This window comes from Vanacampus margaritifer, chromosome 1 (assembly GCF_051991255.1).
Source record: "Vanacampus margaritifer isolate UIUO_Vmar chromosome 1, RoL_Vmar_1.0, whole genome shotgun sequence".
Lineage (NCBI taxonomy): Eukaryota > Metazoa > Chordata > Actinopteri > Syngnathiformes > Syngnathidae > Vanacampus > Vanacampus margaritifer.
Genome location: NC_135432.1, coordinates 57,065,863 through 57,084,282, shown reverse-complemented (window position 1 = coordinate 57,084,282; position 18,420 = coordinate 57,065,863). Strand labels below are relative to the sequence as shown.

The 18,420-nt window shown below is 40.6% G+C and overlaps 2 protein-coding genes across 2 annotated transcripts; one reads left to right on the top strand and one right to left on the bottom strand.

Moving 5' to 3' along the window:
* The first annotated feature begins 8 nt into the window (after window positions 1–8).
* Window positions 9–8,344, top strand: aldh6a1 (aldehyde dehydrogenase 6 family, member A1). Its single transcript, XM_077556305.1, has 12 exons — window positions 9–145; window positions 438–479; window positions 576–650; window positions 872–1,033; window positions 1,097–1,175; window positions 2,289–2,591; window positions 3,931–4,052; window positions 4,788–4,977; window positions 5,231–5,412; window positions 5,513–5,692; window positions 6,181–6,279; window positions 6,349–8,344. The coding sequence occupies exons 1-12, from the start codon at window positions 107–109 to the stop codon at window positions 6,451–6,453; spliced, it is 1,578 nt and encodes a 525-aa protein (XP_077412431.1). The 5' UTR covers window positions 9–106; the 3' UTR covers window positions 6,454–8,344.
* bbof1a (basal body orientation factor 1a) lies at window positions 8,271–16,566 on the bottom strand. Its single transcript, XM_077556316.1, has 11 exons — window positions 16,138–16,566; window positions 15,809–16,061; window positions 15,674–15,739; window positions 14,324–14,467; window positions 14,159–14,239; window positions 14,010–14,080; window positions 12,410–12,554; window positions 9,580–10,061; window positions 9,410–9,514; window positions 8,825–8,872; window positions 8,271–8,637 (listed from the first exon to the last, which is right to left on the bottom strand). The coding sequence occupies exons 1-11, from the start codon at window positions 16,179–16,181 to the stop codon at window positions 8,541–8,543; spliced, it is 1,536 nt and encodes a 511-aa protein (XP_077412442.1). The 5' UTR covers window positions 16,182–16,566; the 3' UTR covers window positions 8,271–8,540.
* Window positions 16,567–18,420: the final 1,854 nt, after the last annotated feature.

Sequence of the window (18,420 nt, the reverse complement as noted above, 5' to 3'; positions counted from 1 at the left end):
GCCCATGCATAAATACCTTTGTAAAGTGAAAACTGAGCGCGGTCGTTCTTAGGTCACCCGCTCTACTCACCTGGGAAGTGAATTTATCTGGACATACATCTACACCATGGCCTCTTTGCCTTTAAGATCAACACTCAAGACAAAGGTAAAAATTAAAAACTTCTGTCGTTGACGCAATGGGATGTGCCACCTTGCCAAATGTTTACAAACTGAAAGGTCATTGAGGCTTAGACTTGTTTACACACTTCTCTCAGACAGGATTAATTTAATTTGTATCCTGTCTAGTCTCACTTTTAAGTACAGTTTAAAAATGACAGGTTTTGGTATTTCATTCATAGTTGCTTATTAATCTTGTGGGAGGTCATCTTTCCAATATGATGTTGACACAGCCTCACACTAAATTGGATTATTATTATTATTTTTTAATCCCCCAACAGGTCCTGTTTAAAGCTGGGCGCATGTGCTACTCCTCCTCTATGGTCAATTTACAACTTTTTACAGCTTTGCACATCATTTCCATTAAATATAAAATCTGTCATAAATGACTTGTTTTTATTATTAACCTCTCCTCACAGCCCACCACTAAACTGCTCATCGATGGGAAGTTTATTGAATCCAACACATCAGAATGGATAGATATTCACAATCCTGTAAGTATTCTGTCATAGCAGTAAAATGTAAATCGGTATCTAAATGCTTCAGTCTAAGATGTTTTATTTGGCATCCCCTGAGTACACACAACAGGTTTTGCACCAGACTTGCAGTTTTAATTGATACAAATATATGCTTGGATGCAACCAATATGTTAGACTTAAAAGTCCCCCGCCGGTATCAACTACTCAATTATTCATGCTGTTAATCTGCCCTGCAGGCGACCAATGAGGTGATCGCGCGTGTACCAAAAACCACGCAGCAGGAGATGTCTGCCGCCGTCGACTCCTGCGTCAGGGCCTTCCGCTCCTGGTCCGAGACCTCCATCTTGGCTCGGCAGCAGGTCTTTCTGCGCTATCAGCAGCTCATCAAGGAAAACATTGTAAGGCAAAGGGTTCAATAACTCTTTACTCTTGAGTTGAAGCTGATCTGGTGTTCCTCTCAGAAAGAACTGGCCAAGTCCATCACAGTGGAACAAGGCAAGACCCTTGCAGATGCAGAGGGGGACGTGTTCAGAGGATTGCGTAAGTAAACCTGCGCGTGTCTGTGCTTTAAGCTTGTGGTTACACAAATGGTTAATGAGTTATGCCAGCAACTCAGAACAAAGGGCATTTCTCTCCGTTTGACCTTTCGGTCACAAAATATCATCACATTTTGAGTGCCAATTTCTAAAATGTACTCAGAAGAAAAAAGTATAATTTTATGACCTCCGAAGAGGCCTCTAAGAATTAATATTGAAGCAGATAAAGAAGTGAACTGTCAATGGGTTCTGAATTGCAAAAATAATTCTAAATATTTTTTTTCTCCAAGTTCTCTTAGCAGCATATTTGACGGTACAAACACACCAATTTGGCGGTCTAATAAAGGCATATCAATTGTTTTTAATAAATTCATTATTATGGACATTTGTAGTGAAGGCATTATTTGATTACTTTATTAAGTGTAATCTTTTGCGTGTTCAAATAAATCAGAATTGAGATCGTATGAAAAAGTTCCTTGCAAGGATTTTATTAAGAGCTCTTAAGACACAAGAAAAAAGCTTACATTCGAAAGGTGATGTTAAGCTTCCAGTGTGTCGAATATGGAAACACACAGTTGCTTTATACTGGTACAAAAGATTCTCCCCCCCTTAGACTTGACAAAGAATTAGTGTTCTTAATAAGCAGACATGATGATACTGATACGATTATCTCAGCTCCCCACCAGCCTCGGAGAAATGACGTAGACAGGCTTTGACCTTGGACCTTCAGTTTTTACGACCAAATGACTAATGACATGAGAACTTGACAACTTTTAAAACATACACATTCTTATCTCAAGAGCTGGCAGGGAGTGAGAGGTTCCAATATATTTCACAAAAACATTATCACAGTGTTATTCATTTAACTACACATAGTTATATGGCATCTATATACCTATAAGTACATTCAAAAACAGTAAAAATATAAATTGAAAATGTTAAATGTCAACAGTAGCTATTATGATTAGAAAAGAACCAGTAAAAGCATCAAAGAATGATGACATGGCAAAATGCATAAATGTTAGAGAAAATGGGTTAGGGTTAGGGTTAGAATGGGGGGGGGGGGGGGGACTACAAATCCCCACCCACGATCTGTGACTTTCTTCTATGATCTCAGAGGTCGTGGAACACGCCTGCAGCATCACCTCTCTGATGCTTGGTGAAACTCTGCCCTCCATCACCAAGGACATGGACACATACACATACCGCCTGCCCCTCGGCGTATGTGCCGGCATCGCCCCGTTTAACTTCCCCGCCATGATCCCGCTTTGGATGTTCCCCATGGGAATGGTGTGCGGCAACACGTACCTCCTGAAACCTTCCGAGAGGGTGCCAACGTGCGCCATGCTGCTGGCCAAGCTGCTGCAGGATGCTGGCGCTCCCGACGGGACCCTCAACATCATCCATGGGCAGCATGACGGTAAGAGTTTGTCCGGCAGGTTTAGGATTTCTGAAAACAACAGAAACATTTTATTTACAATAATATTGTCTAAACTTGATATTCTGATTAATATTTGGTTTGTGGAATATGAGTTAATCAGGAAAATCCACCCCTCCCCATCTCAGGGGGCGGCCATTTTGTCACTTGTTGTGGACTGAAAATGACATGACAGTTGCTCAGGCAACGACCAATCACGGATCATCTGTTTTCTGAAGCTGAGCCGTGATTGGTGACCTGAGCCACTGTGATGTCATTTTCAGTCCACAACAAGTGGCAAAATGGCCGCCCCCTGAGATGGATAAAAAGGGGTGGATCTTGCTGCTTAATAACTCATACTCCACAAATGCATTATTAATCAGAATTTTGAATTCTTCTAGATTTAGAAGAATTTTGGGATGACTTCCCCTTTAAAAAAAAAAGTGAAAGTGTTTTATTTAAAGTGCATTTTTAGCAGCAGTAAATGATTATGGTTCTGATACCGACTTCTGTGAATAAAAAAAAAAATCTGCATGTGATTGAGGACCAGCTAAAAAGGTTTATTTTGTTTACCTGTAGCTGCCGCAAGATGACTAAATAAAACTCATTCCCTCTTTTCAGCATCATTTTCTTGCCACCAAGATGCTACATGTTAGTCCCAAAGCATCACTTTTATATTAGACATGTTTTTTCACCGAGGGTATTTTCTCCCCGATGAATCTGCAACTTTGCAAATATGCGCAGGTTCACTGTAGTATGGAGTGATCAAATGAAAGATCACATAAACCTTCACCTCTATCATTCCCTTTCTTTCGTATTACAAAACAATTGTTTGTATGTAGTATGAAATTATTTTCATTTTTTTAATTTATTTAATTTTTATTATTTTATATTTTTTACGACTTCTCTAACAAAAAGTATCATGCTTAATTTTTTTTAATTTTTTTATTCAAGCTATTAAATTATCATTAAAGAAGTATAAATGTAATATCAATCATCCATTTTGTCCTTATTAGTGTCACAGGGTCATCAATCAATCACAGGGCATGTATTGACAAGCACCCTTTGGGACAATTAAATCTTTAATAATTCTAAGGATTAAGGTTATTTTAATTACTATTATAGAATGAAGGTCAAAGCAAAAAAACACACAAAACTTGACATTGGAAAAAGTGTACAAATGCGAGTATTTATAACTGTGATTTCTTGACTGTATGACACAGTAGCAGGACCTCACGGTATTTGACACAGTAAGGGTTATTATGTCACAATATGACTCATCTTTATTGGCCAAGTGTTTGGTGTCAGTGTGTCAAGTTTATTTCCATTCTTCCTCCCGCAGCTGTGAACTTTATTTGTGACCATCCGGCCATCAAGGCCATCAGCTTCGTGGGCTCCAATCAGGCGGGCGAGTACATTTATGAGAGGGGCTCCAAAAATGGCAAGAGGGTGCAGTCCAACATGGTGAGCGGCAACTCAGATGCAATACAGAAGTCATAACATTTTCAAGATGGACACTAGGTGGCAGCCTTGTACAACACATTCTTCATTTTGAGCTTGATACAAGTAGTGATGGGTTGAAGGATGCTGCGTGCAATTCAATTTATGTAGAGTAATAAGTAGGGCTGTGCAATTAATCGAAATTCGATTACAATTTCAATTAATACACACCACAATTACAAAATCAGCAAAATCGTAAAAAAAAAAAAAAAGATTAATACAATTTTTTTTGTTGTTTAAATTAATACATTACATTTGAAAATACATTTGCACCCTTTTTAAATTTAAAATAACTAATGCATTAAAAATTTTCAAATAATTTTATTTATCTTAATTTATATTTATATTTTTGAAGTTTAAACATTTTCTTGTTTTGTACCCCAAAAAATAAATAATCATTTGAATAATCGTGATTTTAATTACTGCCAAAAATAATCGTGATTATTATTTTTTCTTCCCATAATCGAGCAGCCCTAGTATCACTATTAAGCACGTGTTAAGCCTTCAAGAGCGCTAAAATGACCATGCATACAGTAGCTGTTTTTTTTTGGGAAAATGGTCACACAACAAACAGATGGTGTTCAGATGTTAAGTTGAGTTTATGTCAAAATGACTGCTATAAAAAAAAGGACCTTTGCACATAACTACCTACTATGCCCTCCGTGCTGTAATATCAAGTACATCTGCAACTCATCGTAGGGAGCAAAGAACCACGGAGTGGTGATGGCCGACGCCAACAAGGAGAACACTCTGAACCAGCTGGTGGGGGCCGCGTTTGGGGCGGCCGGTCAGCGCTGCATGGCTCTGTCCACGGCCATCCTGGTGGGCGAGGCCCGCGGATGGCTGCCTGAGCTGGTTGAGCGCACCAAGGCTCTGCGTGTTAATGCAGGTATCCTTCAGGTTCAACCCCCCCCCCCCCCCTTCATCCAGAGCTACTGGTTTCCCTGAAGGCCATTTAAACCAAGCATGACTATCTTAGAGAGAGCGAGAGGAAGATTTTCACCCAAATGACGCACAGGAAACCCTCATGTACAATTTCTGAGGGAGTTCCTCAGGCTGCCCTTCTGTTATTTGCGTGCTTCTGGCTAACGTTTTGGAATTCCGTGTAACAGTATAACCGCTTGTTCCCGGGGCCCGCTCAGGAGACCGACCCGGCGCAGACGTGGGGCCCCTGATCTCTCCACAGGCCAAGCAGAGAGTGTGCAATCTGATCCAGAGCGCCGAGGACGAGGGCGCCAAGGTGCTCCTGGACGGGCGGCGCGTTAAAGTAACGGGTTACGAGAACGGAAACTTTGTGGGGCCGACCATCATTGGCGACGTCACAGTATGTGTTTTGATCCAATATTCACGCTTCCGAAACGTAATTGAAAAATGAAATCAGATAGATGGATAAGATATTTCACAACCACTTGTTGCTTCCACAGCCTCAGATGAAGTGCTACACCGAGGAGATTTTCGGACCCGTGCTGGTTGTCCTTGAGGCCGACACTCTGGATGACGCCATCCATTTGGTCAACGGCAATCCTTACGGCAACGGTACCGCCATTTTCACTTCAAATGGCGCCACGGCTCGCAAATACACTCACGAGGTGGATGTGGGCCAGGTCAGTATTAAAAATGACTCTTAACATGTTGTTTGCCCGTCCAATCAAAACAGAGAGACGTTCTATTTTTCGATGAAGGGATTCCGAGGGTCTTGTTTAAGCGCAGCCAGGCGTCACCTTGTTTGTTTGCCGGTGGAGCCCAGTCATGCCGTGTTTGCTGTTCACAAGTCGGAGAATGCTGTGCAGGCCATGTGCTCCTCTCCTCTCCAACTAAACAAACCTTTTCGCCTCCTTTGCCAAAAATGCTTTCCAAACCTATTTGTGCCTTCTCGAACATTCTAACCAACCGTGCCATCTCTCTCTTACACTTGTAACAAAGATGTGTTTTTTTTCCCCCCTTCCCGCTCACTGTGTTTGCAAAACTGCAAATTTAAGCCGCAAGTTATCTTTGTGCTGGTGCTTGTCCCTACAATTTAAGCCCCAGGGGGATTTTTATAAACCTCCCAAACATGGAACTGTCGGTAAAACATTTTTTTTTTTTTTTGCAGATCGGAGTCAATGTTCCCATCCCCGTGCCTTTGCCCATGTTCTCCTTCACTGGATCGAGAGGATCTTTCAGAGGCGACATGAACTTTTATGGAAAACAAGTAAGCAAACAAATGTTTTCCGATCCTGGAAAGCAAAACAAACTCAACAAACTCAAACTTTGCGTCCAGGGCATCCAGTTCTACACACAGATCAAAACCATCACTTCCCAGTGGAAAGCTGAAGATGCCACCCTCAAGAGTCCTGCTGTTACCATGCCAACAATGGGACAGTAAATAACCCATAGTGACTAGCGGACCTGGAAACATCTCTGAAGAATTACGACTTCCTTTCTTTTCTTTGGTCCTTCCTCGGTTCTCCTGACGGCCTCACGGCTCTGGCTGGGTTCTGAAGTGTTCGGTTTAGGTGAACGGTATGGGATTTTTTTAATAGATTTTAGGTGAATTAATGAATACACACGCACATACAAAATAATAATAAAAAATAATAATAATAAAATAAAAAAAGAGAGAGCAATGCTGATGACATGTCAAATCGGTAAAATTACCGAATGAACAATACTGAGTTTTCCAGAAATAAAAAAAAAGAATAAAAAAAAAAAGAATTACGACTGCTCAGTGACTTTAATAAACAGTAGGCTTTAGACTAATTCTGATAGTATTCAGGCATGCTATATAAATGTATCAACACACTCCAGTTGATATTCTTACTACCCATTATTAGCAAATTTCTACAGTTTTGTACCGTTTCTGTAACATGCAACGGGAAGAGTAGTTTCCCGTTCACAGTGAACGGCAGCGTGACGCGATGGTCCGACAGGCAGTTGAGGTTCCGTGTGGTGTTTATGCAGAAGAAAGCAAGAAAGTAAACTTCTCAGGGTAATGCAGGATGGCCCAGATCGCAATTGGTATTAGTGTGACTACCAGTAAGTGCACAACTAAAAAAATGAATGTGTTTGAGATGGTGCTATATGTATTTAAAAAAAAAAGTATGTATCACTGAGTCAAAAATGTAATAAAATGACAAATAGGAAATGCGTAATTGGTGTTTTTGTGGCTTGTAAAGCGGGGACAAGCACGCCTGCATCATTGCGCTGACTTTTTTTCTTTTTTATCTATTTAGAAACGAGTTACTAACCTTATGAAAGTTCATCTAGATTTGAGGTCAGAGACAGTTACAATCTCTGTAACTCATTCCAAAAGGTGTTGGGGTGAAGGATTTGTTTTGTTAACTGTGGAAAGGAGAAAAAAAGTCTTTCCCCAAACTCGGAAGCATAGAATACACAAAAAGAGACCAAAACGTCTTGCTGCAGTAAGTTAAAGACTAAACACAGCGAGTCCAAGAGTTTAATAAGAGACCAAACCTCACACGTTACAAGAGCCTTAATAGGGTGAGCAAATTTCCACTTTTGTCCGGACATGTCCTTTTTTTTTTTTTAACCAAGAATTTAATTGCGCAAGTGCACCATGTTGTTACCAAGCAGTGTAGGGGGGGGGGACTGCCTGCCTGTTATTATTGTTATATATTAAAAAAAATAAAATAAAATTAAGAAAAAAAGTAGGTCGGCCTTTAACGTAAACGTAACGTATACTTCCGGAGCGGTCAAATAAGGTAAATAAAATTAATTTTGCTCACTTGTAGTGCTCTGCGCTCCCAAAACGGAGATATGGTAATGGTGTGGGTTCAATCGCTGGAGCAAATAAGGTTGGACTGACAACATTGTGTCAGTATTTATTCATTTGACTTCAAAAGACTTTCTGTATCATTTAAGTATTGAAGAGGGTCTTCTGCCCAGATTTAGTCATAACTGTTTTAATTTTCTTATTTCCTCAGTAGAACTTTTATCTGTGGATGTGTCTTTGTGAGTGTTGTCTCGATTTCTGCTAGCTGCCGTCGTGGCTGGGAGGCCTCCCCTATTTCCACAACAATAGACCATTTGTCTGTGGTTGAAGTCAATGTGTTAGTATGATGTCTTTAAAGTATCTCATGTCCGGTGAACTCCGGGTGGGCTGTTTGCTGGGGGCTTTGTGGTACCGCCCTTCAAGATAGTATAAGAATGTTGTAAGTCCACTGTAATCTTCGCACTTGTGAGAGGCTGCAGCCATTGTCTGGAACTCACTTGTGCCCGAACTATTCTGTAAAAATAAAAGCTTCGAAGTACTTGTTCATCAATCTCCAGCCTGCATTCGGATAACCAACATTCTCACTACCCGAAAGAAAACGAACACGCGGAGAAAAAGATCATTTTTCTCCAACAGTATCTCGAGGCGGGGCCGAGTATCCTCTTTTTTTGGAAATCAATATATGGTTAACAAGCAACTGAAAAACAACCGATCCAAAGCTTTAATGATGGCCAACGAGGTCATGTAGTGCGTCTCGCCGCCAGGCAGTTGGTGTCGGTGGGTAGGAGGGAGTCGGGCGTCTGAGTAATGAAGGTTGACAGGGCGCAGGGCTCCTCTCTAATTCAGAAGGAATTCATTATCATTATACATGCAGAAATGTAACAGATTCATCACTGGTGTTCTCACAGCACAGCGTCTTCGCAGCTAAACATGGAATGCGCGGCCCAGTAAATCTGCGCAGGCTTTATAATTGCAAGGATGAGGTACAACTTTTATTTCCGGAACATTTCATTTGGTGTCTTACCCAGCGACAGCACTGTCAGACGAGGACGCCGCCAGATTGTTGGCTCTCCTGTCAGGGAGATGAAGATTTGCAGTTCAAGCGCAAGCTCGTTGTTTTGTGTTGTGCATTGTGTGTCAAGATACACACACGAGCCTAAAGATGCTCTGCTATTCCAGTGGACTGAGCGATTTTGCGATCTCCTCTCGCCGTACGTCCAGATACGCTCAACAGTCCCCCCTCAAATCATGTTTCCAGCTGCTTTCTGACCACAAACGTTCAAAGGACTAAATAAACTTAAGCGTGCACGTGAGGAGGAGCCAATAGCCTGAAAGCGCATTGACGTGACCAGATGTTTGTTTCTATTTTTACTATTGTGCCCAGACTCTTTTCTTTACTCTTTTTAAGCAGCGGGATGGAAAAGAAAATTGTTTGAAGCCTAACTGATGTTTTATGGTATCCTCTTAAGCAGAGAAAATGACTGTTAAAAACATTAAAAAGAGGGAGGAGTCACCAGAAGCAGGATCAGCCTGAGCTAATGTTGCACTTTGTTCCTCTGAGTTCACGCTTTCATTTTTTGCTTAAAGTGATGAATAAGCAACCATTTACCTTGGCCTTTGTCTGTTCATTTTAGCAAAGAGTAGACGGAGAACTTGTTCCTTTTGCTCCCAGGTGAGATCCGAAACGTCCACTTTACTTCCTGGTGGATGCACCCTGAAAGAGAAGTGAAGTTTAGTGATGAAGAATCATCTCACGGAAGAGATGCCATGATGACGTACCACCGTGCGGCCTCCTCCATGTCAGAGTAGACCGAGTTGGTGCTATACGGAGTGTTCTGGAAGGTGCGGATGGGCGGGAATTTGATCTTTCCTGCTGTGGCCTGGCTGAGTGTCAAGTGATAAGCCTGCTGCGCCTCCTTTTTGTACTGGAGCCGACCGGCCGCTATCTCCTCCTTCACCTGAGCCAGAGCCTCATGGAAGAAGCGCTCCAACTCGGAGCGCTGCTCCATGATGGCGCCGGCCAGCCTCTTGATGTGCTTCACTTCCTTCTCCCGCGTGGAAAGCGCACCCTGAAGCTTCCCTAACTCGGCCTTGTCGACCCGGGAGCTGAGCAGCATCTCCTGCACACAACGTTCTGCTTCATCCCGCTTATGTTCCAGAGTTTCCTCCAGAGAAGCCAGCTTTTCTTTCAGATGGGTCAGCTCTTGTTTTTGGGCCACCATTTGGGCTGCATTTTTCTTTGCCAGCATGTCCAATGTCTTCTAGAGGAGTGGACACAAGACAAAGCATAAAAGTTTTTATTCTCAGCATAAACTACTCACAAAAAGCTAGGATTGTTGGGCTTTCAGAATGAACCTAAAATACACTACAACCTTTGAATGTGAATTAAATTTGAACCTTCTCTAAACCTTTGAATGTACTTTTTACACAGCTTGCTTGTAAAACTGAATGGCAAAATTTTACAAAGAAGCGATTCAGAAATCAACCAATATTTTGACCAATACCATCAAACTTTTCACATTGTGACATCCTGAGACCAAAACAATTCTCTCCTACAATTTCATTGACTTGAACAAAAATGTAATAAAGTCCAATAATGTAATAAATTCATCAATAATGTAAAAAAAAAAAAAAACTTTTAAAGAAATTTTATAATTTCATCAATAATGTAATTAACACTAAAATACCCATTTTTTGACTCAAAGTTGGGTCAAATTGACCCAAGTAGAGGATTAGTAAATTTTTGACCCAACTGTTTTTAGAGTTTAATGGTGCAAATAGTGAACTTAACACATATTTGATTGTTTAACATGTTAAAACATGAACATATATGAAATAAAAAACAGCTATATTTAACTCTAACACTTAGCACTCCCAGAAGTCTTTGCGGCACAGCAGTTCTAATCAAGTGGGCGGAGCATACGTTGATGAACTCTTTGGAGATTTGGTTTACAGTGTTCCCTCATTTCTCGCGGATTAATCTTTCGCGGACTCACTGTTTCATGGATTTATTTTTTACAGCATGCTTTTTTTTTTTTTACAGCGTGCTTTTTTTTCCCAGTGTCTTGATTCGCTAAGAAAGAACCCGCATTGTTCAGCATCCTGATCCGCTAAATGACTGTGGGATATTGTCAATAAAACACCTCCATGTGGTGTCTCCTGTACAGTACAATACAGTAACACTGAGTAAATCAACTCTGTCAACTCCAGCAATGACCTTTTGCTGTGAATGTACATAACACTTAGATTCACAAAACAAAAATGTAGAATTTTGGACTGAAAATAAACATACATATTATGAAACCCATGATTGCAAAATTATTTTTTATTACATTATTGGTGAAATAACTTAAATGATTTAATTATTGGGTTTGGGGTTTTATTAAATTTTTGATTAAGTGCTGAGTTATTCCATTTTCAGTGACACTGAGCTTGAAGTGTTGTATGTCAGTAAGATGGGGCTTTAGGACCCAGATGCGGGAAGGCAGGGCAAGGAGGCAGAGGTGCAGTCCAAAAAGACGTTTTAATATCTAATCAAAAAAAAACTAACTTCAAAATACAAAATAAACTGAACTAACAAAACATGAAGCTAAACATGACAAAACAACTAAGGCGAGACTAACAACATGACATGGATCCTGATCAGGCGAAGAGGTCAGCGTGACGTGGCGAAAGACTTACGACAGTTGCAACAGCAAAAATGAACCGACACAGACAGGTGGGAGACAACCGACTAAATACACCAACACTAATGACATGACAAGACACACCTGGCTGAGGGCACTGATTGGATGACACATGAGGGTAATGGGGAAAGGTGGACACAATCAGGGTTGACACAGACACCACACGTGGAAGGGCAAGTGACCAGAAACGAGAGGAGTCAGACTTTTCACAACAAAACAGGAAATGACAAGACAAGGGGAAAACATGACAGGGAGTAAACAAGACTGAAAATAAACATGACATTGTAGAAGTTAAAACAGAGATTGGAAGAGTAACAGAAAGGCCTAGAGCGGATAACTTTGGAAATGTATTGGTCAATTCATAGATCAAACATGTGTTGTGAATGTTGCCTTGTTAGAGGAGGAATAGTGCAAAAACTACTGACACTATGAACAGCTTGACGTGACTTCGGAAGATTAAACAAGGTCAAATTAAGTTCGCCTGTGAAGGGTTAGTGCATTTTTTGGTTCATCCTGAAATTTCATCCAAAAGCTGACTATCAATGATATTTTTGTGGGTAGTGTAGATGGGGAAAACAAGTCAGGAATTGTATCCGACACTTGGCTGCTGGGTCGGGTCTGATTCCCAACAATTTACTGTCATCATCTCAGAGACGTGTATGTTGAATGCAGCCAATATTTATTTGCATTAGGAGAAACCGCCGAACCTGTCGGCTAGTGGAAACTTCACCGCAAACCGCAGAGCGCGGAGAGAGGCAGCGTGGTAAATACACAGAAGCAGAACAAGCAAACAACAAGGAGAGAAGCCGCCTGAATTAGACATTTATAACTGCTGTGATTGGAAAAATGACACGTCTTTATGTTTAAGCATGGCCTAATAATAGCAGCCATGTTGTTTGCCGTCCTCTGGCCCCGAGCGTTACCTTGTCCAGTGCCAGGGACGTGTTTTCCTTCGCCAACGAGCTTGCCAGTTTGTGCAGCTCCTCTGCCTCCTTCATGTGGTGCTTCAGTGTCTCATTGAGACGGACGTTCTCCATGAACACACAGCGCGAGGCGTCGTCCAGCTGTCTGTAGGGCCGCCAGTGCAAACAAGTTAGCCCGATAATTATTCATTTGGAGAAAACCTTTGAATGGCAGGGTAGCATGATGCTTTATTCATTTCTTTAAACGCTTTATAAATAGATTATTCCACAGGTGGACAAAGTGTGGCCTGAGCCCGCATTCAGTTCTTCAGTCTGGCCCAATATTTGGTTGGTTTGTTGGACATTGAATAAATCCAAAGCTTTCCGTCCACCTAGTCCAACTAAATTTGTTCTCCCCATTCCAGTTAGATAGATTCTTTCTTCATTTTTTTTTCCCAGTCCATAATTTTTGGGGTCGATATTGATGATTAACGGCTATGCTCCACTTTCTCTTTAAACTGCACAGCGACTTCAGTTCTACAGATACAATGCCTGTTGAGATAATAAGCAGGACACATCTTATGGCACTTTATTCAATTTAGAACTAATTAACTCATTCACTGCCATTGACGGCTATACACGTCAAAAATGAACATGCAACATTTTGGTGAACGGTCACATGGACGGGCCGATTTGGGGTCTGGGAACACATCCAACTAGAGACGTCTTTCTGTCTGCTGCAGAGGATGGGACGGTTCGACTGTGGGACATTCCGGAGAAGGTCAGTCCTGTCATTCACTTGGCTGTCCTATGGATTCATGGAAACAAAAAGTAACCAGTTCTAGGGCTAAACTGTAATAAATAAAAACTTATATATTAACTCATTCACTGCCATTGACGGCTATAGACGTCAAAAATTCATTTGAACTATTTCTATTAGTTAAAATTTTTTTCACTTTTGTTAACAAGAGTATGAAAACATAGAATTTTTTTTTTTAAAACAATCTTTTATTTTATTTTGATTTTTTTTTAAATAAAAAAAGATTATTAAAAATTAGGGGCGTCAGGCGATTAAATTATTAAAAATTAGGGGCGTCAGGCGATTAAAATTTGTAATTGTAATTAATCGCATGACTTCAATAGTTAACTCACGATTAATCACAAATTTTTTATCTGTTCTAAATGTACAATAATTTTCTTCTAGGTTTTCATACTCTTGTTAACAAAAGTGATTTTTTTTTAAACTAATAGAAATAGTTAAAATGATTTTTTTACGTCAATAGCCAGTCAATGGCAGTGAATGAGTTAATAAACAAATTTTAAACTTGATATACAGTAATAATGTAACGACAGTTTTTGCAGATGTTTTTTTTGTTAGGTCAAGTGTTAGCTCATCGACCAAACTGACCAAACTGGGCCTCGCACTCTCCTCCCCGAAGGCCTTTCTGGGATGTGTGGGATGTGATTGTTGGCTTGGTCCACTATCGAGCACATGACCGAGCAGTGCGGCTCAGAAACAACATAAAAATCTAAATGATATATTTATAAGACCAAATAGTTGTTCTTTGGGTCTGAACATGCAGTAAAAGATTAAAATTAGGCCGTCAGTGGGCGCACTCACAAAACAGCTTCATGGTGGGCTTGCTCCTCCACCTGCGCTATCGCTTCCTCAGCATCCTTCTCCAATCGAGCCTGCGATTATTATTTAATCAGTTTGTTCACAGGTCACAACTCTACTGGGAAATCATCTCATCTCTATTCACAAGATACCTTTTCTTGGAAGAATCTTTGCTCCATCTTGTCACGTTTTTCCTTGTGCTCCTCCTCAGCGAGCTCCATGCTCTTTTTAATCTGTAATGTTCCAGTAGTTATCATACGAATGCGCCGAAGCCATGAGAATTGGGAAATTAAAAAGAAAAAAAGTTTGTTACGCACATCCCTGAGCTCCAGCTCCATCTGAGCTTTTCTCGTCTGGAACTCCTCAATCGTTCTGAATCCATCCTGTATTGCCTCAAACTCACCGGCTCGCTTTCTAAACAGCTCCTTCATCTCACTGATTTCAAGGGTGTAATGTTCAACCTGTTGAAAGTATAATAGAAGAAGTAGAAATAAATGTTTCCATGAGTAGGAGAAGTTCAAGAACAAGATCTGAGTAGCAAGATCCCACGCATGTTAGGGGCGCACCAACTTAAGGTCATATCAGTTGAATAAAATCGCTCAAGATGCCACCAGAGAAACCAGTACTGTCTAAGAAAAATGCAATTAAGTGACCAAAATCACTAGCGACTGGCAAAACATGCACCCACAAACATGTACACGATGACTAAATGAGAGGTTATCATCCATTTGATTACATCCTTGGCCAAATCAATCTTTTTTACATAGCTATGGAGCTTTTGCCTACATTAGGGCATCAAGCCACACATAAAATATAGACTGCTATCTTAAACAAAAAGTCAGATTTACATCTGAGTATTCCACAAGCTCTGCGGTAGCGCCGTTTGCAAAATTCTTTATCGTGTAATTGTTTGGTTGAATATATCAAAATTCCAGATTTATGCTGTCTCAGCTCTCAGCCAGACGCCTCTTTTGATGGAAGATCATTTTATTGCCCAAAAATGCATATAAGCAGCATGTCCGGAGTCCACCACATGACATTTAATTTCCTGACATACGTGACAGTCGCATGCATGTCTAAAACGGAGATGTTTCCAGACTGTGCCTCATTTTCCGCCGCCATTTTACTAGCATGAAGTAAGGGCTGCAAGATGGAAAACAGATGCAGGATGATTTTGCTTTGTTGTCTTGTAAAGTGGCTTGAAATTGTGTCAAGTCTGTCTGATTGCTTATTCTTAAATATAGGAAAGGTCAGCGCTGAGGGCACATAAAATGAGTAACTTTAAAAGAAGAGTCGAAGATTAGTATGCATTCTGGCTATCAGGTAGCAATTATAGAAACCATTAATATAGTCAATTGCAATATAACAGCACATAACTTGCCACGTAAATTACCTGGAGCACTTCACAATATTTATCTATGAAATTACAACCATAATTACCGGAGATGCTGATTATTAAATGGATTACCATGTGTAGACTATGTGCACTCATTCATTCATGCCAACATTGTATTTTTGTTGTTAACTTGAGTACATTTTCAATCCATTTCCCCAGAAGCACCTAGCAACAATTTACGTAAGGTTACGTAGGCAACATTTTACGTAATTACGCAATGACGTCATCGCACCGTTATTTAGTAGCAACTTTTAGCAACTGTTGCACTCACCAGTTTGTTCTGCTGCTCAAGAGCTAACGCCTCTTGACTTTTGAGCGTGTCATGAAGTACATTAATCTAGAAAAAATAGATAACACGTTGTTAAAATATTACAAGCCTTGACGCAAGTGTACCTTGGCTACTAACCTTCTCGTCTTTAGCGGCATCCCGCCTCTGCCAGTGGGCGTTGGCTTCACGGATTTCCCGCTCCGCGTGTGCCAGTTTGTTGCAAAGTTCAGTGTTCGTACGCGCCAGCTGGCCGCAGCTCTCGCGATACTCTGCGAGAGTCTGCTCAGTTAGCCGGATCCTTAGCTCCCAAAGGGTAATATTAGCTTTGGCATTCTCCAAGTCCAAGTCTTTGTCCGTTTTGGGCTCCCGTTTTCCGCTCTTCTTTCCTCTCCTGAGTCGAAGCAGTAAGTGGAGGTGAAGCTTTGTTGCGAAATTGTGGTTAAATTAAAAACAAACGTGGAACTCACCCAGTTTTTGTTTTTTTCACTTTGACGACCTTCTTCCGGTGCATTTTTTCTTCCTCTTAAAATGACAACCGGGAGATAATACTAGTGCAGGTATGCTAATAGTGGTGACAGCATCTCTTGTGCAACCTGCTTGGACTAGTTGTGTACTGCTGTCGCCATGGAGACGCGCCCTTCAACGGAGGCTCACATGTCTCTGCTACATGATCCTGCAGAAGTGGTACTCACAATCAAGTAATGAAAGGCTGTTTTTTTTCTCCCCCAAACGATTTTATACGATTTACTTAAGTAAAACTACAAATAGCTTGACACAAAAACAAAATTAGGGGCACGTCCTTCGTCACAATATTGGTAAATGCACATATTGGTTGTGCATGTTGAATGGGTATCAGTTTGTTATCGCTGGAGGGAAAAGCCGACTTGACCTTATTCACATTCACATTTTCGTCTCTCAAAGTTTGAAAAAAGTCAGTATTTCTTAACGTGATGAGTTGAAAGTACAGATACATTTGTTAAAATGCAGAGATTAAAAATAAGAAGTTGTTAGAGGAATAAATATTCAAATTAAGGAAAGTTCAAATATCTGAAAAAAAATTACAATAACTTTGTACTTTGTTACTTTCCACCACTGGGATCCTGGGAAAGCTGCCCTATGTGAGGCATGCATATTTGATACAGTAGCCGGTGTGTAAGTTGCCAGAAAGGCAATTTCTAGTGATGCATCTGGGAATCCAGTGGTTAAAAGATTTCCTCAAACCGCATTGTCAACATATCTTATTTCTTTAGCAGACCAAATCCATTGTAAAGTGCAGACAATGTGTGTGGATGTGGAATGTGCACAAGTTGAAATGCACAAAGACGACATTGAATCATCAAAAAGTTTTTTTAAACAAGTTTTACCAAACCAGAATGACTCATTGTTTTGCGTGACACATACTGTATCTAAAATTAACTGTAAATGTTTAAAATCCTGGCACGTTTTAATGCCTTGAAATAAGGCCAGGTATCATTGGCCCGATACGATACCTGGTATCAGTGCTCGCCCATCCCTAATCTTTATCTATCTATCTATGCCAGCGACATATATTGACAGGCAGATCAAGTGCTGTAATGTAAGAAATGGGTGCCTTGGCTCAGTAAAGGTTGCGCTACAGGACTTCGTAGTTGTGTTTATGGGAACAAAAGACAAAGCTTATAATTCTAAACCACTACATTCTCCATGTCGTCTGTTTCAGAGAGTGTTAAATGTCACCCATCGGCGGTTGATCAAACCATACTGTACACAAGATATTGCAAAAAGTGTTGGGCGTAGCTACAGTTAAGTGGATCATATAGGGTTGTTCAGTGCTCTAGCATCATGGCGAACAGAGTTTGAAGACTAAATTTAAAGGTAATTACTATGACAGTGAGGAGAGAAAACTGAAATAACCCCGAACATTTCAAATCTGTCATTATCATTGGAATTGTAATGACAAGGTTTGGGCCTCTTCAGTGGACCTTTAGGGGTAGGACACCCACAAACATGGCATTCCTGAGGCCAACCTTGCAGCATATTAATGATATATTACGCTGTGTAGATTACAAAGCTGAGGTCCCTTCTTGTGCTTTACGGTTTCACTTAACTTGAAGCAAAATACCAACCCTGGTATTGAAACTACTTCTGCTCTAAAACGCTGTTGGTAATGTGCTGTGTCATGCCATGGTGGTGCACTTTTATAGGGCATCCGAACATGATTTACAGCCCGTAGTGGCACATTTCTAAAATTACTGGTGTAAATCTGCCCTCATATGACATTTTGCTTGGAAGGGCTGCTCTATGACATGACTTTATAATTGAAACACCAGTGCTGGTGCGTGCCGTTGAAGCAAGCCTATGATTCAAGGCTGCCCCCCCCCCCCCCCCAATTGCCCGTAAGTGGATCACCGCTATCCAAACAATGTATAGAATTTATTGTATGGGCACATTCCTTGCCGCATATATGTGTGAACCATTGTGAAATCAGACATATTTCAACAAAGCAAGTCATGTGAAACTTTGGTTGGTCTGTCTTTTTGCAGGGTCACGCAAAAAACATATACCCACAAAGCAATTTATGTTTTTGACCCCTCTTTGTTTTTCTGTCCCTTTGCAAGACTGTGGAACTATGAAATAGTCAAATATTCAAGTAAAATGCCTCTAAAAGTTAACTGAAACTGTCATCATGGATGACATTACATAAGACCTCAACTTATCTGGCGAGCGGAAATGTAGTTTGCTTCTTCTTTGTCTTTTTTTAATTTTATTTT